This window comes from Buteo buteo, chromosome 5, assembly GCF_964188355.1.
Source record: "Buteo buteo chromosome 5, bButBut1.hap1.1, whole genome shotgun sequence".
Classification (NCBI taxonomy): Eukaryota; Metazoa; Chordata; class Aves; order Accipitriformes; family Accipitridae; genus Buteo; species Buteo buteo.
Window position 1 is genome coordinate 41,502,726 of NC_134175.1, and position 23,964 is coordinate 41,526,689.

The 23,964-nt window shown below is 43.8% G+C and overlaps 1 protein-coding gene across 1 annotated transcript in view; it reads right to left on the minus strand.

Annotated features, from left to right (window-relative positions):
* The window catches only part of SEMA5B (semaphorin 5B), a 281,418-nt gene that overhangs the window by 110,868 nt on the left and 146,586 nt on the right, over nucleotides 1–23,964 (minus strand). The window contains exon 5 of the mRNA XM_075028790.1: nucleotides 13,467–13,566. Coding sequence (XP_074884891.1) covers nucleotides 13,467–13,566 — 100 coding nt within the window. The remainder of the gene's footprint in view (nucleotides 1–13,466; nucleotides 13,567–23,964) is intronic.

A 23,964-nucleotide genomic window follows, 5' to 3' on the forward strand; every position in this document is an offset into this window, starting at 1 on the left:
AATGCAGATTTCAGCTCCTTGTTTTAGTCTTGTAAAAAGCTGGACAGTTTGACTGAGTAATATATTTTAATATTAGGTTTTTTTCCCTGATAGCACTGCAGAGCAAATTCAACCAAAATATCTTTAATGGAAGAGACGTATCTAAAGGACACAATTTTCATTGCACTCAGCCAAAACAGCTGCAGACAGGAATAGTGTCCATTTAAATAAAGCCAATCTCTGTCCTCTCAGTGACTGCTGTGTAGCACCTGGACAAAGCATTAGTGGTGAGATCACTCAGGTGGCTGAGACTTAAACCAGGCAGGAACACAGTACTAATGTGAATAGCACAATGATCTTCCAAAGGCTTCATACTAACCTCAGCTCTCAAAGCCTGACCTTGTGGCTTTCTTACAAGAGGGAGGGTTTCCCTACATTTTTCATCACTTGCCTCACCTGGTGTCTGCACAGCCACTGGCAGTTTCTTTTTGTTTGTTTGATCCTTCTCACTTCTCATCAGCAGTAATATGAACACTGACCGGTAGGTAGACCAGGCTATCAATCAGAGACAACTCCAGACTGCAGTTGACCTGCCCAGCTAGAACTGACTAATTCTTAATTAATAACATGCTCTTTTAACCATACTTGTTCTGTAAAGCTATACCAGGAGTAAAAAGCCAAGGAGAAAGATCTGCTGAATAAGACAGTGCCATTTTTATGAATTGCATTTTAACTGCAATTTCAGTCCAAGAATGAGCAAGGTCTCTGAATGACAGGCATGGTTTATTGTACCTAGAATTGCCCCATTTGTGTCCTTTTTTCTGCTTGTGTTTGAAGTTATGTCTGTTTAATACCTTGCTGAACTATAATTTAAAGCAGCTGAAAGAGTAGGATTAAGAAATACATGAGAACACTGAGATCTCTGCATGAATGGATGAGCTGCCTTCTCGGTCTTTTTTTTTCTCCCATTTTGTCTTGTAAGTGAACACTGGTTAATTCCTTACTCTCTTAAATTAAACCCATCTGGACTAGGCCAGAAGAGCGATTGCCTGGTGCAGCCAGCTATTCTAATAACCTCCTTCTCCTGTATAAAAAGCTAGTATACAAACTTGGAGGGATAGGACAACCTTCTTACTCACATTCTGTCCTAAAAGGTCATGCAACTTCACTCTGTGGTATTAAAACATGAGCTTTGTTCCATCCCAGAGTTGGCTGCATTTCAGCCATCTCCAGAGCAAGTGACTACACCCCTTTAAGTACTCTGGGACAAATGATATTATACACATTAAAAGGTGCCTCAAACTGCTAATTATTATTACTACTAACCTGATTATTCGTGAACATCAGAGCATTTCTGAAAACGCCCATTTTAAACAGTAACGCCCTGAAGTCTCAGCCACGACTGTGGTTTTGTTGCGTTAAGACACAGAGTGGGTTTATGGTGATTCCTCTGGAGACTGATTCACAGCAGATGCCTATTTAAACAACCTGAGGGTGGATTCTCTGTCACCTCTGATTGCAGGAGGATAATATCCCCCAGCTCAGATATATGAAGTTAGCTGCTGTAAAGACCCTCCTGCTCCATACAACCTAGTCTTGAAGAATTTACTATCTAAATATATACAGAAGACTGAAAAAGAAACGCCATTCTCATTTAAATTTAAAGCATAGATTGAGCAATTTAGCCAACACCACAGAGCATATCTGCAGTACAACCATGAGCTGATCTCCTGGTGCATTAGTCTGTGCCCTGATTAGGAGAACAAATTGCCCTCAGTGTTGGGGCCCAGCATGTAAACCTGTGCTGAAGTGCCATTTACACTCATGGAAATTGGGTAGATGTTGAATTACTTTCCTGAACTGGGCCCTCTATACTAGTCTGCATATGAACAGAGCCAAGCTGCAGTATAAATCCTGTCAATGAAAGTATTTGTTAATTGGCTTCATAATTTGTATTTGGCTGCCTCGTAAAATGATTAAGTGCTCACTGTGCCTGGTACCACAAAGCATACGTACCAGAAGAGCAAGAGAGCAGCTGAGATGTGTTTCAGGAAAGGGTGGAAGAATATATCCACTTAAATCTACTTGCCATGACATTCCCAAGTTAAAGCTGCTTATTAAGTGTTTATTTCACATAGCCAAGCGCACCTCGGATGAACTTTGTAACTTGATGCCCATGCACTTGTTCACACATTGCCTGGCCTTGAAACAATTTACAGTGAAGGCAAAGTACTTCCTCTAGGATACCACTGAGCAACAGAGCTACAAGACAAATTAAGCCTTTCCAATGGGAAGCCACATAACAAGAATGCTTGAATAATAGCAGAGACCCTTCCTCTCAGGAATTCTGAAATTATAAGGGTTGCAATGTGCTTCAGACACTCATTCAGGCCTCTTCTTCAGTGCTTCTTTTCAGGCACTACATCTGTCAGCACTGTGCTGGCTGATTAAAAGGTGCTTCCTTCTAATTAAAAGAGAGCACGCTTTTCAGTTCTGCTGTGGTAGATCAGGAGGAACATCTCTGCAGTCGATGGACTGAACAGGTGTAAATGAAAGGCTATTCTAGCTTCAGATTCTTTTTTCTATTTAAATGAGAGAGGTTTGTTCACATTTCCCAACTCTGTCCCCCTCCACGCACACTAAGCAGGTAAGATAACCTCTCCGTGCTTCAGAACAACCCCTGCTAGCAACTCAGGAGCCATGAGATCCCTAATGCTGACCATGACCAGAACCTCTCAGGACTTTGACACACACACACAGACCAACAATATGCTGCCTTATCTCAGCTGGTCTGTATCACTACAAGACAAGTACAACTGCTCGCATGTTGCTACTTGCCTGCACCTTAGAGTAGACGTGAGAAGCTCACCCTTCCCTCATTACATGGCAGGCTATCTCAAGCCCCCTCTCTTTGTACTCAGACAATTACCCTGCAAGTAGAAACAAAGCCAACAGAAGCTGATAATAATGTTTGATCATGCAAAAAAAAAAAAAACCAAAACATTTAGGGAAAGCCGAAGAGAACTGAGTGAAGAGTTGCTCTCCCTTTGGGGAGCTTTTATTGCACTGAAACAGGCATCCAACACAGCCCAGGTGAGGTACTGGAGTCTCAAGTAGGCTCGTGGTGCTCTGGGAAGGCATTCCCCATGCGAATAGAATAGAATAGAATATTTCTATTGGACGGGACCTACAATGATCATCTAGTCCAACTGCCTGACCAATTCAAAGCTGACCAAAAGTTAAAGCATGTTATTAAGGACATTGTCCAAATGCCTCTTAAAAGACTGACAGGCTTGGGGCATTGACCACCTCTCTAAGAAGCCTGTTGCAGTGATTGACTACCCTGTCAGTAAATAAATGTTTCCTAACGTCCAGTCTACACCTCCCCTGGCACAGCTTTGAACCATTCCTACGTGTCCTATCACTGGACACCAGGGAGAAGAGACCAGCACCTCCCTCTCTGCTTCACCTCCTCAGGGGGGGATTGTGCTGCAATCAAGAGCCAGATCTGCAAGAGGGACTCACAACTGTTACAACTTAGATAATAAGAAAAATAATTAACAGAACAGGGTCCTTTGGGCGATACGAAAGAAGACACAGAATTATGCACGTGACAAACCTAATGCTCCCTTCTGGCACTCCTGGAAGGCACGCACTGGGGCTGAGCCTTGGGCTAGAAGCCAGCAAGTCCTGTCAGCTCTTCCTATCTTTGCTCCTGGCAGCCTTAGATATACTGTGTACTTCCACAGTACATGACAAACACAGCTTAGTCATGCTTCACGACTCCCTGGGAACTGGTTAGTATCATTCCCCCCTTATACTAATGGAGAAAATGAGCCAGAGAAAGGTTAAATGACCTTCTCCAAAGCACACAGCAAGTCAGTGACGGAACTGAGATCAGACCCCAGGGCTCTTGGCTACTAAATCTCATGCTAGATTAACGCACAGTGCCTCTGCGCAGGTCCAGCTGTGGCTGAACTTTTCAGATGGTTATCCACATTTCTGAACTAGCCAACCATCCCAAGAAACCTAGCTCCTGAAGGATGATTCTGGCCTTTGCTCTCAGAAGGAGTTAATTATATGCCTGCTCCGGAGTGTGATGTGATGATCCGTTTGCAAATGCTACTCCAGTGATTCATTTGAAGGGCCTAGCATACACATGCTGGAGAAAAGGTGGAGAGCTACCATCTCCCTTACAAGCTGGATCCTTATTCACCAGTAATTTTGTTTCTATTGAAGAAAAACTTGTCCTCTACATCATTCTTCCTTAAAAATCAATAGATGTTCAAAAGAGAACCATACTAAATGGCATACAGTAATATGATGCAGTTGCTGTATGAGCAATTGCTTTTCCTAAAGCAACATATCTCTATGATAAATCCAGCCAGAGCTAGAGGAGCATCCTCTTAGAAGAGGCTCCTTATGCAGGCAGCATATCATTCTGACTAAGCAGCTTCCAAATTAAGCCAGGGTTCCAGCTACTGTTTCTGGGTTGCCACTGAGGCCCATTTAGTACTTCTCACTGGAGACAAGGTTGAAAAATCAAATCCTCTATATTTCAGTCAATGGAGGATAACTACCATCAGCTTTAACAGCGCAGGGCGCAAGGCACAGACCTGCTCAGGCTCGATGCTGTATACTCAGGGCCAGTTCTAGGAAGAGTCAAAAGAGGCAGATGCTTATAGCTGCAGAGCATGCAGGACAACAGCAAAGCTCTGGCACCTTGGACTATACCAATATTCAGAAATCTAGGCAGATGGCTGCTGCTGTGGGAGGGAGAAACAGGAAGGGGATCGGCCCTTGGATCGACAGCCATGTCCCCTCTTCCATCAGCTCACAAAGGGAGCAGCAAGCTGGCTCTGGTGTCTCTGGCCCTTCTCTTTTCCCAAGGCAGGAGAGGCAAAGCCTCACTCCAATGTGATCCCACCTCCTTGGGGGTGACAGTGTTTGCTATGCTCCTGAGACACCCTGAACCAGCTGTTTTCTGGAGTGTAGCCATATGTACACACTTCAGAGAATGAGGAGCGGGATTTTTTTTGTAATATTGTTTGAACATTTCCCATTTTTTTTTTGGTTACATTTCCCTCCCTCTGTTTCACTAGATGAGTTTCTTCAAAACCTCAGAGATGGAAACTGAGCCAAATTTTCAAAACTCATGTGTGGGTTTGTTCCTATTTTCCTGGAAGAGTAAGTCCATCTCTCAGACCATCACGTATTATCCCACATGCCACCTTAAGTCTCTCCTGACATGCAGCTGACAGCTCTTCTCTCCCCCTCTCATCTAGTTGGCAGAGTCACAGAGCACTTACAGTACCTTGATATGGCCCCAAGCCGCATGGGGACCTTTGATCTCCTCTTTGCCCATCACTTTTAGTTGTGCTTTCAGTAAGTCATACTGTAAAATTCCTCTTCTTCTGATGCACTGATTATTGTTCAAATATTCCCTGCCAGCCCCCCTACCTGCCTACTTAGGCTGATAAACATGCTCAGTTCTGTCAGGCTTTCCTCAAACTCTGGATGAGTTCAACATGACTTGTATGCAAATACTGATAGAGTTGGCTGGTGAGCTTAAGTTATTGCCAGCCAATCTCTTCTCTTTGCTGTGGTTTTTATACCTTTGCAGTGGCACAGAACAGTAGGCTTAGCACCTCAACATCTGGATATAAAGTGATACACAAGTCACTGTGGTAAGCCCTGCCATATAAAACTGACATATCACCAACTTACCCAGAGCAAGAGAGAGCATTTTTCAGTAAAGCCAAAGGAAACGGCTCTGCAGGCCCATCCTGTGATGCTGTGAAACACATTAGGTCCAAGCCTCCAAGGCTTTTGCCAAAATATCCTGACCTTGTGTTTGCTCACACCCCACTCTCTGAAATACAGTCTTCAAACTTAATTATTCTCAGTGTGTTACTAAAGGAAGTGAGCCTCTCATGGGTGGCTGCTTTTGTGATGGGTTATCACCAATTTTCATTTTATCTGGAATATGAAATTTTTCCAGTCAGGCCTGCAATTCACTGTGTAAGGATGCTTCCTATCAGCCTGCGTTGCGCCAGGGTTGCCTTTCACGCAGCACTGGCTGCGCAGGCACTGGCCATGACTCAGCCGAAAGCCTGGTTCCTCTGCTGATGAGCAAAAGCACATGGACTACCACACCCGTGAGGTCATTTGCAGAGAGGAAGATGGTATTGCCTCGCAGGCGATTTGAAGGACCAACTGTTTTCTCTGCCAAGAAAGATGACAGACCAGAGACTGCCACTGCCTCGCTCTCTTCTCCATGTACAACATCTGGGGCAAAGCTGCTCTTTGCTCCTACAGCTGCGGCTCCTTCTGTGCATTGGTCTGGCCCAGCAACCTGACAGCGCTGCAGCATAGCATTTTATTTGATTCATTTATTCTGAGTTAATTAAAATTCACGTTCTGTGCTCGAGAAAATGCACACATTTTAACTAAGAAAAAAATTACACTTTGAACAAAATTTGGGCCAGGCTCCAAAGTTCCCAGAATCCCATAATTACAAAAATTGTCCTTCCATCGTTTCCTGTCCACACCTCTTCCCCTCCTCCCCAAGGGCTATAAGCCAGGGACAGCACAGATTTGGGGTATGGCAAATTCAAACTCCTTGCAGACCAGCAGAGGAAAGCAAACTCTATAGGTAAGAACCAAAACCCCAGTGGGGCTTCACCCCTTCACAGCCCACAAGGGCTGAGCTGACCTCACCTGGCACAGTATCAGAGAGGAAAATCTCCCTCTGAACCACCCCAGGCTCAATCAGAGAGGTTAAAACCTGCACTTTAAATCACACTTTTGTTCCCTGTGAAAAGAAGCTGTGCACCCCCCGTTACAGATTTAACTAGCTGCAATGTCTAATCACAGGTTTCTCACCTTCATCATATTCTTTACCATACAGGTCAGGCAGCTTCTTTAAAAAACATCAGTGGTCCTTTGAAAGTTTCTGTTCATTTCAGAGACTGATTCTCCCTTTTTTTCTCACATCACCATGTTATCTGCCCCCCCTCCAGCCCTCAATACAAGGATGCAACTTTAATTAGAGCATTCTTTTGTCTGATAGGAAAAATCACAGTGAGAAAGGATGGTATTTGTTTTTCTAGGCTTCTCTGCAGCAGCGCTTTTAGCTACCCTCCTACGATCTGGATATAATCAAAAACATTATCATGCTCTTTGCTTGCTCACGTCCTCATTAATACCTCAAATGGCAAGGTAATTTCTCAGCCAAACGTGACTTAGTAGGGGGTAAAGCTGGCATAAGACAGTGCGATACCAATGCAAGCCATCAGAAATGGCAGTAACTCAGCTCAGTCAATTTGTCTCAGAGAAGCAGAGTCAAATCATGGAGTCAGGGACAAATGGCATGTCATTCCTGGCTGATAACAGGACAAGCCTGTGGTCTATTTAACCTTTGGCTATGCCCATGTGGTCGTGGCCAATGTTAATTTGTTTGCGTGTTAGTCTCTCCATGCTGTATGAGAGACAACTTTTTCAGCCACGCTGAAGCCCCACTGTCCCAGTGTTAGCATATGGGACTCACAGACTTTAATGAGCATTTTGAAGACTTACGTCTTCTTTGGAGATGCAAGGCTGAGGGCAAGTGATTAAACTACCAGGTGGAAATACAACAGTAAAGGGTCCAAATCTCACCTCTGCCACATGTCTTCTGTGAGTCCATAGAAGAGCTTTGACTATGTCCACATTACCCAAGTGCAGAGACCTCTGAGGTTGTGCAGACTTTGACCGGAACCTTCAGAAAGCGTAGTCTCGCTGCAGGAGTAGCTGTGTTAGGTGCAGCACTGCACTACCTTTCAGATCTACTATAAACTCACATGTCTCAGTATCACAGGGCAGGCTGGCTCTCTTCATCCCTCTGGGCCTCACAGAAGCCCTGTGGTGAGGGGCCCTGATCATTTGGCAACAGAAAGTACTCTGACAGAGTTTAGACCCAAAGCTGATATTCTGAATCTATGGATCAACTCTGACCTGACTTCTGCCACTGAACTTCCTGGTTTGCAAAATGCTTTTTGCCCAGGCAACATAATCTGCAGAGACTTACTCTCTTCAGGGTTCAGTGGCAGTCCAGATCTGGACAGGATTGAAGGTGCCCAAGGGTAAGAGTGATATTTTCCAAGCAGCGCAGGTTTTGAGAGTTTTACTGCAGTGCTCTGGAGCTTTCAGCCAAGCAGGCAGGAAAGAGCCTATGTTCAGCCAGAAATCTGCATGAAACCTGGTGTCTGACAGACTAATCTATCATACACAGGAGACTTTCAATAAACTCAAGGTGTCAAACCTGCTGGTTGAGGGTCCTGGAGTATATTTACAATTTGCCATATTTCTGCAAGCTGCAACTTGAAGCTACTCTTTTGGGACATCAGTCACTCCATTCAGTCTTCAGCTCCTAAACTTGCATGATCCAGAGCTGTTTTAATGCTTATACAGCCAGGAGCAATAATAGCCAAGAAGGGGTGCACCCAGGCTGCTGTGCTCCCCCTAAAACAACCCTTGAAACTTCATAGAGCACCTTCCCTGTTGCCCAAACTAACCATATCTCCTTTCTTGCACCTATCTATTTGGCATTAACAGGCACATTCAGTTCAGCTCTAAATCAAGTATGAAAATCACACCCGTCAAAGTGTCCAGACTTGCATCACCAGCAGCTTAGTAGCTTTACGTTTATTGCAGAGAAGTCTGGCAGACCAGAATGACGTGCACTTTACTTGCCAGTTTTGAGTCACTTGATGCAGCCTTTGCTCACTACCCTCTACCTCTGGGCTATTCCTGGTAATGACTATTTGTGGCAAGGGCCCCTGAGCTGCAGCTCCCTGTCCGACAGCCATGAGAGACGATCCTTTCCCATCTCCTGATGGAGCTGACGGCCCTCTTGGCTGGCAGAACTATGAGGACTTCTGGTCATGACGCTTTCTGGCTGCTTTTCTACGGTAACACCTCCACTCCCTGCAAATGGCCAGCCCTCATAGCCATGCCTCTCACATCCGCAGCCCCAGCAGGCTACTGCCCCGAGCTGACACCCCCGCAGTTTCCTTCTGGGAAAAGTCAAATGTTTCCCTTAGGGCTTCCCAGCCACTCTCTGTGCAGCCATTTGTTTGGGTAACATCCTCCTGTTGTCCAAGCTGTTTCCCTTCAGCTTGCTGCCGTGCCAGATTGTCACACGGTGTCTCAACCATCCTCCTTTAAACTTTTTATGTTCTCCTCGCCAGGGAGCTCTTGTGAAACATGCTTTTTGGCTTGACTCCAAGCAGGGTCTTTCATATCATCATTTCTTTGCTGGCTCCTGTCTCTGCCCAGCCAGTAATGAGATAGTCCCAAGGAGTAAGGCACCTGGAGGAGGTGGGATGTCACAGCTACACTATGTACCTCCTCCACAAAACCAACACTCCCCGGGGACTGGGCACCCTGCCTACAGCACAGGTGAGAGAACAGGGCACAGCTTCTCCAACATGCAGCTGAAATCACTGCCGTGGGGATGGGAGAAGGCCAGCATGCCTCTGCTACAGACAGGGAAGGGAAGGAGGAAGGAGTAAGGGCAAAGGAAGAACGTTGGAGAGGCGAGCTGGCTTCCTCCTGCCCCACCACCATCACCTCTGGCATCCCCATCACAGCACGGGCACACTGGCATAGGCAAAGGGTCTGCAGCTGTCTGGCTGCCAGGCAGGCTGCTGCTCTCCATGGCTACTGACTCTGTCTCGATCTGACCCTGAGCTACAGCAAGCAGATACCATCAATTCAAACAGTTTCATCTTTTAAGTCTCCACTTTTTAACACGGGTCTCTTTTGCTTGCCCATCGAGTTAGGAAATTCAGCTTATCTCCTTTGTTAAACCATTTATTATACAGCAGCTCATTCAAGCTGTTCTTCCCAGTCCATTCACCAGCTGTATTACTGACAAAAGAGCAGTGTCCCAGTCTCCTAGCCTTTGTTCTGGTACCAGAATAATCTCCTCTGTGGCCCTTCTGCCATGGCGGCATATATACAACTTGTGGCTATAATTCAAAACTATAGCTCATTATGTGACACTAATCTGCAAGAAACTGCCACCCATTTCCTCACCATTACTCTTTGATTTCAGATGTTTAGGTAGAGCAAATAGACCCTCAGCTAATAAAAGCAAACTGCTCGCTAGGAATGCTGTATAGCAGAGTTAAATCTGAAATCTAATAATGGGAAAGAGATTGAAAGTAAAGACAATAAGCATTCCAGATCGTGCTGTTAGAGAGGGATGGAAGTTTCTACATAGTCAAGGCTGCAATCAGTTTCCATTTCAGCTCCTTTATTGGCTTTGACTTGGAAGTTTTCTCAGGTCTGAAAAATTCAAGGCTTATTCTTGATGAAAAGAAGAAAGTGTTTTGCAAAAAGGCAGGACAATTGGACAAAAATGGCATTGCTGATAGCTAGCACAGAAAAAGCAGGATTCAAGTTCCCAAAAATCATCCGTTTTTTAATGCATGGGGGGATTTATGTGCCTTGTTTTTTGAGCTGTTCAGATCATATTTTCAAGTTTTTTTCTCAGTAATAATGAGGTCTAGAAAATTGTTTTTCCTCCCATTAAAATAAGCTCAAATAGTAATCACATGTGCTCAAGAGCTGAAAAAAGCAGCAAATATTTCAAAACAATCACTCATTCACAGAAGAAAAACAGTACATTAAAACACTAACACTACATTTAAAACAAAAACAAAACATGCAAACTACAAGTCAAAATGAAGGTTATGAATTTTTGAAATGTGTGTTTTTATACTTAATGAAATGTGGCTCATAATATGGGTAGTGTGAGATTTACAATGTTCTAAACTATTCATATCCTTACTTGCAAGTGTTTGGATTTTACAAATGATGTGACAAGTAAATACGTTGCTTAGAAACCATGGTGGGCTTTTGAAACTAATTCTTTTGTTTCTGGGATTTTGACTTGGCAGGTGTTTGGTGCAGTGGAGTTATCAAGCTCCTCTGGTTTGCACTCAGACAGCACCAGTCACTTGGGGAGGGCTCTCAGATAAGGATAAAGCTTAAAAATCTGAGGCTCGTGTTATTCCAGCTCCCTGTCTGCATGGCATGCCCTCAATACCTCTTACAGTTTCAGTCACGCTGTGTCCAATTCCTGAAACCAAAAACCCTCGTGAGCCCCAGGATCTTCTTTTCTTCTAGGAAGCATTTTCTATGAAGCTTTGAAACACAGGATGAACTAAGCCAAAGAGATGCTGTGGTGAGGTCATACTGCTTTTAAATAGACAGAAAGAACTAGTCTGAAATAATTTATAACGCTATCATCTAATAGAATGATATTAACCAGGAAGTTGAGAAGTGGGAGTACTTATAAACTCCACCCTGATCCCAAACTCCTTCCACAACCCCAGAATAGCTGGCGTTACTACTAATATGATCTACAGTAGCACATTTAAACATGGTTAACATTTAAATTTAGGTTTCATAAATTACACCCTGTAGAGATGGATAGAGACAGCTCCTATCTCTTTGAGGTATTGTTTCATTTGCAAATTCAAGCAGATGGTGCACGAGCAACTAATGACTCAAAAAATCACCCCTAAAAATAGTCCAGAACAAGGTGTGGATTTATCAGGGAAGGATGGAACAGAAAAAGCTTTACTTCCCCTTCCCATTTCTCTGGCACAGCTCCAGGAGCTCAGCGTACCCAGAGCTGTGCAGCACCGAGGACCTCATCCACACCCCCATATTCAGGCACCTCTCCCTGTCACCTCGCACAGGGTGGAAATGAGATGGTGAAGAGGGAAAGGGCTCGGCGCTCCCCACTTTCCCCACACCAAGCCTGTATCCAACCCGAAAAAACCCACCCTGGGAAATGACGTCTCCATTAACTCTATCAAGAATTGCTCGGCAGAGCCGTGTGGCACCATCGAAACTTGCAGTCTCCCAGTCAGGTGGGTAGCGCTTCATAAAAACTGACTTTTCCAAGGAAATTCTATAAATACTTGTTACTGCTTCCTCGTGAAGCAATACACTGCAATATATTGTACTTCCAGCAGGAAGCCAAATTTGCTGTCATTCCCCTGTTTATAATGATATTGTAGCCTTGTGTCTAACCACGCTCGTACAAACTCTTGTGGAGACAGAGACTCCCTCCAGGACATGTCGCTGGGGTTTGAGCAGGGGTGAAGCATGTCAGTGTTAGCAGCGTCTGCGCAGGGGGAAACCTGCTGTGCAGCCGAATTATGTAAACCATAAATTCCTCAGAGCGACGTGCTTGTGTTTGTGCAATGCCTGGCAGAAGGCACTGTTCACAGCTGTCCCCAAAGCAATGCCATTCTGAAGTAATAAATATTAATAATTGCTAGTTAAAGATTCCAGCACAGGTAAAGCTGCAGCTTGAAAAGTAAAATGTTTCTGTATGAAAAGCAGGAGGGCCTCTGGCAATTTGAACAGCTACAGGAAGGTAAGTGTTATTATTTACTGCACAAATACACACAGAAAATGTATATTAAATCACACTTCAGTTGCCTCTGTGAAGCAAGAAACTCTCCCTCTGCAACACATCTTGCTCTTTTCTCTTGTTCGTATCATGAGTTCTTCCAGCTCTGCTCCTCACCTCCTGTCCTCTAATGCTGAATAACCTGGGAAGAAAGCAGTCTCTTCCTCCATTTTCATTAGTAGCAGAGACTGCTACCACAATGTTATCTGATTCCAAATGTTATACTTAAACTGATTTGTTAGGCCATGCTTAGTCTTTTCTTTTTGGGTTGTCTTATCTGTTTATTATGCAACAAAAAAATAGTTGCTGTTGGGGCTCATGATTCAACCACTCCTGACATATATTATTTCACTGAACCATAGTTCTTCTCCTGTTACAAATGCAGCTCTAAATTTGTTAGAGCTTGCCTATGCTCATCTTGTGTGTTTCCAACCTACTCTTGTGGCATCCTAAATAAAAATAATGTTTGAAAATAAAGGAAAATATTCACTGATTATATACAATGGGCCAAAACAAGACAGTTGCACCAAAATGCATAGGCGAGGATCTGGCTACATCAGCAAGATGAAGCAAAGAGGTTATGGAGTGAATTCTAAAAGAGAAGAAAGCAATCATTTACACTGTCATTATGACTTATACAAAGGTGTGTAGATGAACTTGGTACAGAGGGAAAGTCTGGCCATGCAAATAAACCATAAAGTCAAATTCTGTGCTGGCAGAGGGAGGGTGCAAAATGATGTACTGTAACTCTTCTAACATTCACGATGCCGAGGGAGATGCCAGCATTCTCCTTCATTAACTAGTCATTTTGATTGCATTTAAAAAAAAAAAAATCTAGTAATTTTCTCTTTGCAATTATACTAGGAATCTAAATCCCTCTACATAAATTATAGCTTTCTTTTTGAGGTGGAGAAAGGCCATATAAGCTGGAAACACACTCTCTTCTGAAGCCAGAACCTGAAGGGAAAGAGCTTGAGCAGCAACCCTGGGCTAATTAAAAGATTATCTTTACCTTGCTCCCACAATGAGCTGGTTCCTGTTGGCATCCAGTGCAAGCTGAGAAAAGTCATGCACACCTGGATAGGTGAAATTCGACACCCAGGGCTTCAGATCTGCAACGAAAATGAGAAAGCAGAAAACAATAAAGCTGCTCTAGAAGCAGTGAGTTTACCCGGACATCCACTAATGGATTTCCTACTGAGTTATCTGTCAGGAGAAGGCTAATTAATAATCTATTTAAAGGGTTTCTATTTATTCTGATCCTCCGCAGAACATGCAAAAAACTGCACATAAACGCAGGGCTGTCTCAGCAGTTATTTTCACATCCAAGATGGAGTGCCAGCATTGGTTTCAGAGACAACAGCAGCTCAATTTGACTTCTGTTAAAACTGGGGAACCATCTTCAGCGCCAGGGTTAAGTGGTGTACAGGGACTCGGTTGCCTGCTGTAGTACCTCCATAGCTTTGCCTTCTGTGCTAAGCAAAGGGAAACTGCTCCCCTCCAGAAAGAGAAGATGGGGTCAACTGATTGAAAACCAAGTTAGAGTAGAAGTGATCTGCACTGAAGACCTGGCTGCTCCAATGACAGGTTTTACCTTCTCTTTCAGGGTTCTCTTCCAGGTTTCACTTTACCTAACATCTGGGATTCCTATCAGTTAAATCCTCCTTAATTTAGATTGGGGGTGGGGGTCATCACAGCATCTTTGTGGCTGCGAGATTGCATAAGCTTGAGACTGGCTCTATCAACTAGCTTGGATTTGCCAATCTAGGCAATTGTCCAAACTGCAATCACACAGGTTAAATGCAAAGCAATTGATTTGGCTGCGCTATGCTCATGGAGAGAAAGCTCTTCCAGAAGCTGCACCTATTAACACAACATCAATTGAGAGATCTAGGGCAGATAGTCCTGATGTAATAAAAAATACACCTGTTTGAAGAAAAAAAGCTGAATTACTATTTTTAGGGTACTCTCAGGCATGATGCTAGAGCATTCCCAGAATTCCAGCTTTCAATACAGTTACCAACTTTGACCTTGTGTGTATCACGGATCACAAAATTTCAGCCTCTCACCTCACACCTTTACTGTATGAAATAACTGGGGATAGATTAATACATATCTTTCAGGAAGTCATCCAGCTTTGCTGTGAGGACTTCTCTTATGAATTTATTCCAACTGTTAACTACTCTGGCTGTTAAATACATGGAGAATACCAAATATCTGAGGGAGCAAGGCACAAATGAGACCAGATCAGTATATCTGTAATCCCTCTGTGACCTGTTGATAAGTAACCCTGGCTCATTCAAGGACTGCATGTTGAAGATCCAAAAGGCTCAACATGATAAGTAATACCTTCTGGCCTCATGCCAACAGGTTAGCAATACACAGGCCAATGACCTGATGACTCATAACAATAATGATGTGGTTCAGACCAGTTCAAAAGAGCTCTGAAAAAACATGCTCCATTGTCATTTTATACCCCCAATGATAAATTGAGAAATCTCACTGAAGGCAGTCAGGTTTGAATGTTTTGTTGTAGGCATTAGTTCCCCTTTCCACAGGGGTGAGATGACAACGCTGATGAGGAATCTCATTAAGGCCTTTGGTGTCTTGGCATGCTTTGTAGGATTACAGATGTGCAACAGCTTAAAACCTTTGACGCAGGGATAGTTGTTGAGCAATTTCAAGTCCCTTCTCCCTCCAGGGATGGATGAAACCTAATCAAGCCCTTCAGTTATCAAAACCTTAAGAAAACACATATAAAAGTCCCTACACTCCACTTGTCCTGCCTCACTTCCCAAAGCAGAATCTTGTCATGGAGCTTCTGCCTCTGCCCTGACCACCACCATGTTTCATAACAGCTCCTAAGGCCCCTCACTATGGAGCTGGACACCATCAGGCCTGGTCCCATGCCCCACCTAACTGGACACTGCCAGGGGCTCTCCGACAATGAGACCTCCATGCTCACAATCTAAAAACCCAGTCGCCAGAAGCTGGAGGTTTCCAGCCCTTCTCAGCATTCCTGTCGCACTGCACACAACACGTGTACCTCCTCTGCTCTTCAATGAAAAGGCATGAGTTAAGGAATAACTCAGCCCGTCTAACCTTCAAGCATCTCCACCTCCTACACTCCTCTGGGACCCTTAATGATGTACTAGCACCAGGGAGGCAACGCAGTTTCACCTCCAGCATTCTCCTAACTAATGGGGCTCTGTCTTCTTTTCCTGTAGCTCTTTAGCTGCAGAGACATTTCTGAGCCAAGCAGCAGAACCAGCAACAATAACACCTTTCAGGCAGGTTAGCCGGCTGACATGTGCTGCAGATCTCCTGGCATTTCTGTTGGCTGACGGGGGTGGGATTAGGGGATTGCTATATAATGATGATACCTTTTAAAGATCCTGCTTTTAGGCCATAATTTCTCTTGTCATTTTACCTCCTCTCCTACCAACTCTTTCCTACTAACTAACCCACTATTACAGTGCAGTGGCAGGAAGAATATTTCTTCATCTGCTGCTCTAAGCAAAAGCTTCTCACTTCAGAGAGGTACACTCATCAGTTCTTCCTTTTAATGGCAAGCTCTGACAAATTACAGGTAAAAATAATTAAAAAAAAATTAAAGGCAGTAGGTGGCTTGAATCTTTCCATGTTGGCTGAAATGTCAATCAAGCCCAAGAAATAACAGGCAGTGTCTTGATTTCTATTACTACTGCAGGTGGTACAACTTACAAAGAAACCCTTCCCAGTTATTAAATTAAAGGCTGCAAGGCATGCATCCTCATAGCAAAATTAAGCTTTTATAGGCATGTAGTTGGAGATTATTAAACCCAGCATGGTCCCAGATAAGAATGTCTAAGTGTGAGTTGTCAGAATTAATGCCAAACAGCACATTTTCCTTCCCAACGTTCTTTCTTCCTGTAAAGAGGGAAGGGATAAAGTGGAATGGAAATGCAACCAAGAGTCAGTACATGGGTCTTTTTTCATTTGACACATTCAAATCCACTGCTCGGACCACAGGCATCCCTAAGGACAGTTCCAGCCTTTCATTCTGAAACTAGCTCAGTTGTGCAAGGTAAGTGCTGCCCTGGGTCTATCCCATATTAGCTGAAGTTTACACATATGGACCCAATGAACTCCAGAGTTTGCTTGTATTTGACCTTTCTCAGAAGGCTGATTTTTCCAGTGCTGACTCTTTAATTTGGCTGGAAACCTTCAGTGCTGGGGCATGTTTACATTTGCAAAAGTATCTGTTTAAAAACAGTATGAAAAATTAAAACCCACGGCCCTGGCTTTGCATGTCGGCAGCAGGAGCCGGAAAGCTAGGAACCACATGGCTTAGGGGCAAAATGTTCATCAAGGCCTCCTTTGTGCTTCTCATCTCTAATCATTTCCAGGGGGTTAAAGATCCATGCTCTCACTTCCTCCACACGAGGACCAGCGAACAAAAGTTTAATAGTTTCCAACAGCATCCATCGCCAGACATCTGATTCAGAGCCTCTAAAGCTCTGCAAGTCCCTCCACAGCTCCAGGTGGTTCAGGTATCCAGCTGCAAAGAAGACAAAGCTTCGCAGGAAATACAAGTCTGCAGACACAGCTGTGCTCAGGCTATTATGCATGCATAACACAAGGTGAAAAGAGGCCCTCTGCCATTTCGGAGGGTGGTCCCTGCAGTCTGCTAACACGCTGCTCTGCACTGGCTTCCTGAGAGTACAGGACTGGGACGAGGATTAGTCAGCTGCACAAAGGATGGCGTGCCAAATTGCAGGAGCTGAGTTTAAGGGCCTGATCCAGAGGCTCTTCAAATCATTGGCTGTTTTCCACTGAGCTTGATGGGTTTTGGATCAGCTTCTAAAGATGTGGTAAACCTGGTAATACTTGAGCCTTCATCTCCTCAAAACCAGCTGCTCCCCACCTCACCCTTACACTGTGCGTTTTGGAGGAAAGAAAAAACTACATGTAAACACTGAGTTGAGACTTCCCTGTCTTGAAGGACAGCATTTACTGCTTCATCTTACTTGAGCCCACTTGTAGCTCCCAACTCCAGCAGGCTGTAACAGCTTTGTGCATCCAGCACACATCACGCAAGAGCAGAGAGGTTAAACGGCCATGCCTTGAAATTGCAAAGGCATCACTAGGTGCACAGAGCATGGCTAACCACTGTGTTATTCAAGAACACCTCTTCCGGAATAATTCTCAGTAAGGATTTCCTAGGCTGGGGCAAAAGAAAATAAACTGAACAGGACCAAGGATTCGTTGTGCAAAATAAGGGTATACCTACATATACAGACTAACCATGCTTCTATCTAACCACGCTCATATCCTAGGATTGCACAGAAAAGCTTCAAAGATATCATAAAAAGACCTTAAAGGAGGAAGATAGGGAAGTTGAACAAGAAGGAAGATTCCGAGGGACCCCATTCCAGAAAAGACCACCTGAACCACATATATTACATAAAGCCCCTGTAAAATAAGCTGATTCAACAGAAGTTTGTGCAATGAAGTAGGGCATACATATAGCACTTGGGGCCTGCCAAACTCAATGAGAATAAATACCTGTTCTGCAGATATTCAGACCTACTTTTGTGGAGTGTTAACTTGACCACACATTGAGTGCTTCCCTTACTGCCTCAGTATGGTCTCTTATAAGTTCTCTTAACTCAGCTCACTAGTTCATGGCATGTTTAATTACTGTGTGTAAGTACTTCAGCATTCCTGGGGAGACCCAGACAACAGCCGTGACTTCTGTAACTGTTCAATCTTCGCCCCTTTTGGTTTGCTTCAGCGCTGGAACAGGGCAAACCATATATAGTGACTGGCAGATACTCCAGTATGCAAGTACTCAACCACTTAGACCTTTTTCAGACCACCCACTAGCCTGGAAGACTCTCAGTGTTGGATCCCAACCACGATCAACAGATATAAATAACATAAGGTAAGGTTTCAGGCTGTCTTCTTGGTATAGACTGATGAAATGTCCCCTTTTCATAATGAGACCTACCATCTCAGACCATCCTCTACTTCAATTATCCTCAGTATTCAGAGCATTTTTCACAAAGTAAGTAGACAGTTGCCTGCTAAGACTGAGGCCACAGTTTCCATTCTGTGTGGGTCACTGACCAGAACCCATGAGGGACAAAGCAAACAAGGCTGTAACCAAAGATCAGAAGGCTAATGACTACCCATGCTACCACCTGTCTTCTCAAACGCAGCAAGTGTGGACACTTCCAAGAATGCATAGAAGTTAAAGTCAAATTACAGTATTATCTTTATTAGACTGGCAATGAATCATATTTTAGTATCAGCCTCATTTTAAATTTTAGCTCTCTGCTGTAAGTCACACTACAGGTTAGTGCAATAGTCTTTGGAAAATAACTTTCACTCCTACCCCATGCTGAGATGTAAAAGTAGCCTCCACAACACAAAACCACTCCACAATTCAGCAAATTTATCAGGGGAAGGGGAAATCTTTTGCTGCGCGGGCAGAGCTGAGCAAACAAATGTGTCAGCACTCAGAGCTCAACTTTACTCATGAGGCCAAAAAAATCAAGCTGGCTTTACCCAAGAATTCCTCCTACACATACATATCACCCTGCTGTCTTGTCTTCCCATCACCACCTCCACCTCATTACTGGTATTCTCTCTTTCTTTAACCTGATCCATTGAAATCTTTAATTGTACATTAAACATGTCCTCATCCCAACTGCTGCAATTTCTAGCTTCACTGCCTTCTTAAATGTCTGATCTCCACTCACAGTTATGAAGGCTTAGAAGGCTGTTGGCAGAGTATGCGCCCTTCTACAAAATGGGCCAAACCAGCAGTTTCCTTCTCTCTTCCCTCAATACCCAAATCCAACTTGGATGTTCTTCCAGCTGTCTCATTTTCATGGTTTCATTTAGTTTACCCTTCTGACCCCACGTTCACCTCCTCTCCCACTCCTGCTTTCTTTTCTAGCAGTCTTTACCTTCCAGACGTGTTTCTAACTGATTTCCTACCCACTCGATCAATTCTTCCTGTCTATGAAACTTCTCCTCAGATGAGAGAAACAACGAGCTAACCCATCAGTGGCTTGAGGGTCACTGTGATAGCTGCTTGCAGTGAGCCATTCCCTTTCAAAGACATCCAAGAAGCAAAAGAGTTGCACATGTCCCTCTCAAACCTGTCCAAGAATATGTGGATAGGAGATGACTGCAAGAAGAAGGAATAAGACTTTTTCTCTCTTGGTATCATGAAAGATGGAATAGTCCTATCTCTCAGCTACCAAGGAATAGAAGGAGACAGAAGAAAAGGCTCTGCTCTTTACCACCCTGAAGAGGAAAAAAGAACCAAAGACTCAGGTTGTACCTTCACAGAGCTGTAGGAATCACAATAATCTTAGTAACCTAGACATGTTATCATATGAAGTTATGTCAAATCTAGATGATTTTGCACCTCTCCCCTCACTGCCTACAGCTCGTCCTTGAACTGACTTTGCTGAGTTTCTTTCTTCCCAAGAGAGAAATGACATCTGGAGATGTAGGCATGGTCCTAAGCGCCCAATAGCACTGACATTGGAGTCCTCTGTCTTGGGCAAATCATGAAACTATTTAGTGTCTCAGTGCTTTCAGTTATTAAATGGGTTTAGGGATACTGGCTGGTGCATCAAGGCCTAATTATCTGTAAAGCATGTGATATATAGGAAGCACTAACTATTGCTAATGCATACCAAGCATCTTGACTCTTTCTTTCCTAAATTTTAATCATTTCTTCAAAACAAGTGTTGCTAAATTGTTTCAATATGGAGAACAAACTTAGTCTAAACCTAATTTTTGCAAAAGTACAATTGTGACTGCTTGTTTATTTACTTTTTGATTATTAATTTGGAGCAGCTGGCAAAACACACCAATCTACCAGGAAGAACCCAGGGATTCAATCCCAGATAAAGAAAACAGATAATAAGCATGAACTAGTGCTCACTTCCAGTATGGGACAATGTGCTGTTAAGTTGTTTGGGGCCCCCCCAAGGAAGTAGATCGAAGGACTGCAAGTCACATTCTCAGTTCCGCACATTTCTACAGTTCTTCAGCATTTCTGCTCCATCAGAGGCCAGTCTTGGCCCCTTCGCCTTTTCACTTGGGTTCCTATTTGCACATGGTGGAGGGCAGGCAGAAGGTCAATCAAGATCTGCCCCAGGGCAGCGACGTGAGACTTCCACTCAGTGAGTCCCCAGGCCTCAAGCTGGGGGAGTGGGAAAGAAGTCACGTAACATGAGAGAGGGTCTTCCCTCCTCAGCATGGCTCCTATTGCTCAGACCACCACAAGACCTTAAATCCCAACTAACATAGAATCATAGAATCACTTAGGTTGGAAAAGACCTTTAAGATCATCAGGTCCAACTGTTACCTAACACTGCCAAGTCCACCACTAAACCATGTCCCTAAGTGCCACATCTACACTTCTTTTATATACCTCAAGGGATGCTGACTCAACATACAGCATTGCAGATCCTCAATGGCAATGGTTGATCAAGAGCAAGAGAAGATGCTACAGTGCTGCAGGAGTGTCAGATGTGGATACATGTCCACAAGCGTGTCCGTTTGCCATGCCTGAGATCAACAGGACCAAAGGTGTGTGTCTATACAGCTCAGGACTTCGTGGAAAGAATGGATTTGGCTTTCCTCAGCAGGCTACCAACCAGGGCAAACACTACCATAACACTGCCTCCCCTCCTCAACAACCCTCCTCAAAAACCTTGACTGCTACCCCACACAGCACTGCACGGTGTCATGCTGCCATAGCCCTGTGCCCCACCACCACCTTGTGAAACTCAGCTAACCGCTGCCACACACAGTCCCACTGTTAGAAAACCCAGAGATTTCTTGTTTTCTTAAGGATGTTGCAGAGCGTTTAAGTATTGTGATCCATTGTTTACTGAGACAAGCCCTGCAGCTGTCACGCAATCTCCTTTGCTGAGAAAGATAAGGTGAGTGCTCATGCATCACTTGCAGCTTCCTATGACATTCTGATCAGTATAATCCCTCTTTTCAGACAGGAAAGCAAGCTGCATCTTGGCTCCTACAGCCACTGCAGTCTGATGGAAAAAACACTCCTTTGTCATCATTCAACCATCATTCAATCTGCCTCCTCCACATCTGGAGGCAAATTTTTTTTCACTATCCTTACAGTTACATGTCTACATCAGCCAGTTGTGCCAGCAGAGATGGTGCAAGATTCAGGACAACTGTTGCCACTAGTGAGAATGTAGGAGAGGGCAGAGAAAGCATGGCTAAACTCTCTGAATTTCACCTGCAGGTAGCCAGATCTGCCACAGAAGCAGATGTGTCTGATTTGATAAACATCTGAAATAGAAGTTGACCCTCTTTGCTGGCTCACCAGAGACTGAACTGGAGATGCCAAGTCAAACTCAGTTTGTACTTTTTAGCTAGCCAGGCTTATGAGGACTCCTGTCTTCTCTGGACAAAGGTCCCACCGTGAGTCAGTTACACCAATAAATCAGAGCAGAGGCTGTAAAATCCTGAAAGACTTTTGAAATGAACCTGTTCTCGTAAGGATCAGTGTTTTTAAATTGGAAGCTGGCTAATAATAGTAAAGGATTATCAGAGACCACATTTCACCAATGACCTCCACCTCTTTTATTCATGTGCTGTAAACCAGAGCAATCCCCATGTATAAAATACAGATCTGAGTTTTGCAGCTCAAGCACTTCCATTAAAACACATTCTAAGGATCTCCCAATGTTATAAAAAAGAAAGGATGGATGATCTATGAAGTCAGAGCTTTTTAAGCCAAAGCACAAGAGTTTCTTCAGGATTATATCTGTACCTCCCAAAGCTAGAAATGATCATAGAAACCTCTAACCCAGTTTACTGTGCGTTGCAGATCACGACTTTCATCCAGCTAATCCTATACTAAGCCAAGGAATGTGTTGGATTTCTTAACCATTTGATTCAGCCATGTTAGAGGAACAACTTGGCAAGTTGGACCTGTGGTAGCAGAACACTCTAGAAACAAAATGATATGCTAGGGTTTCCATTTACAAACTTGATGTTTCAGTGCTATGCACTTTGACTGTAGCCTAGCTCAGCACATAAGTATACGCTTGGTTTCAAGTACACAATCCCATTGACTTCAAGGTAAGTACATATTAAGTGCTTGACTGAGCTGAGACTGTTCATGGCTTTCCAGGGTGAACCCCTCACGATTAAATAAGAATATTTCTTATGAGATTGCTAGTGCTAAAGTGAACTTTATCAAAGCATAATGGCATCCTTGAATGGAAGGTTTTAGGAGAATGTGATATATTAACGCTCATCAGAAGCAGATGTGCTAAATAAATGAGGTCTGCCATACCACTGGCTCACAAACTTATTCAGTTAGGGAACTGTGCTAAGTAAACTTTAAAATTGAGAATGAGGTCTCTGTAAGGCATGCCTTTGTTTGCACTGAACCACAGAAAAAGAAGAAAAGCACTCTGCTTTGCTTTCCACCCTGTTTCCTTTCTCTGAGGTGTGCCTGGGATCTGAAAAGAGGCAGCCCACTTCTATGTCCTAGATCCAACCACTGTGCCAAAGAAAGGACCACGCACATGCTGCTGTTAGCTGCTGCTGTTAGCCCCAGTTACACCAGCAGTACCTCTGGAAAATATAAATAAGCTACTCTGCTGCTGACAAGACTTTCTCATGGCCTCGGTCCACACATACTGCACTGGTGACCTTCTGAGCACCTGTTCCTCCACACCGTGAGTCCACGTCACTCAGTCCTGCTGCTGTGGATGCCCTCCCTCTCATCATCACCACCACTCACGGTCAGAGGCTGCTCCTTCACTTGAGCTATCGTACCTCTTTAAAGTTTTACCTTCCCTCACTCCAATATGTAAGAGCTACTCAATCACTTTGCTTCCTGAAGCTTCACCGTAAAGTCTTCCTTTTCCTTCCTCCTTGTCATGATTCACACTGTCTAAAGCATTTTGTGAATGAAGGGCACTCTTCCAAAATCCGTTTTCTCCTTGAGGCCCCAAGGAACAGCACACTGAATAATTTTTTCAATCAAATCTCATTGCAATTATTTGTGAAGTGCATTGGACACCATTAATGGGGAAGTGTCAAAGAACTAGCATCATTATTGTTATAATTATTATTATGGAATGTAAAATATATTGAGAGCTGTTGGGTGTAATTTTCAGAAGTTTTGCCTGAGAGCAAATTACTTCCCTAACCACTGTATATTTATGGCTTTATCAGTCATAATTTTCAAACAAATCCTAAATGAACTCTACAGAAGAAAATACCAGCTTCATTTGCCACAATTCCATTTTTCAAGATTAAAAAGAAAATTGCCACAAGGCTTGCTTAATGAAAACAAAATCTATACTGAAATGCACCAAAGGTCAAATATTCTATAGCACCCAGAGGATGCCACCAGTTTCCGGTCAACACTCCATCATTAGTTAATGTTTGGACTCCCTGTATGGAGATTCAAGGGCAGCAAGGCTATGAGCTAGAAGGCAATTCTCCCATAA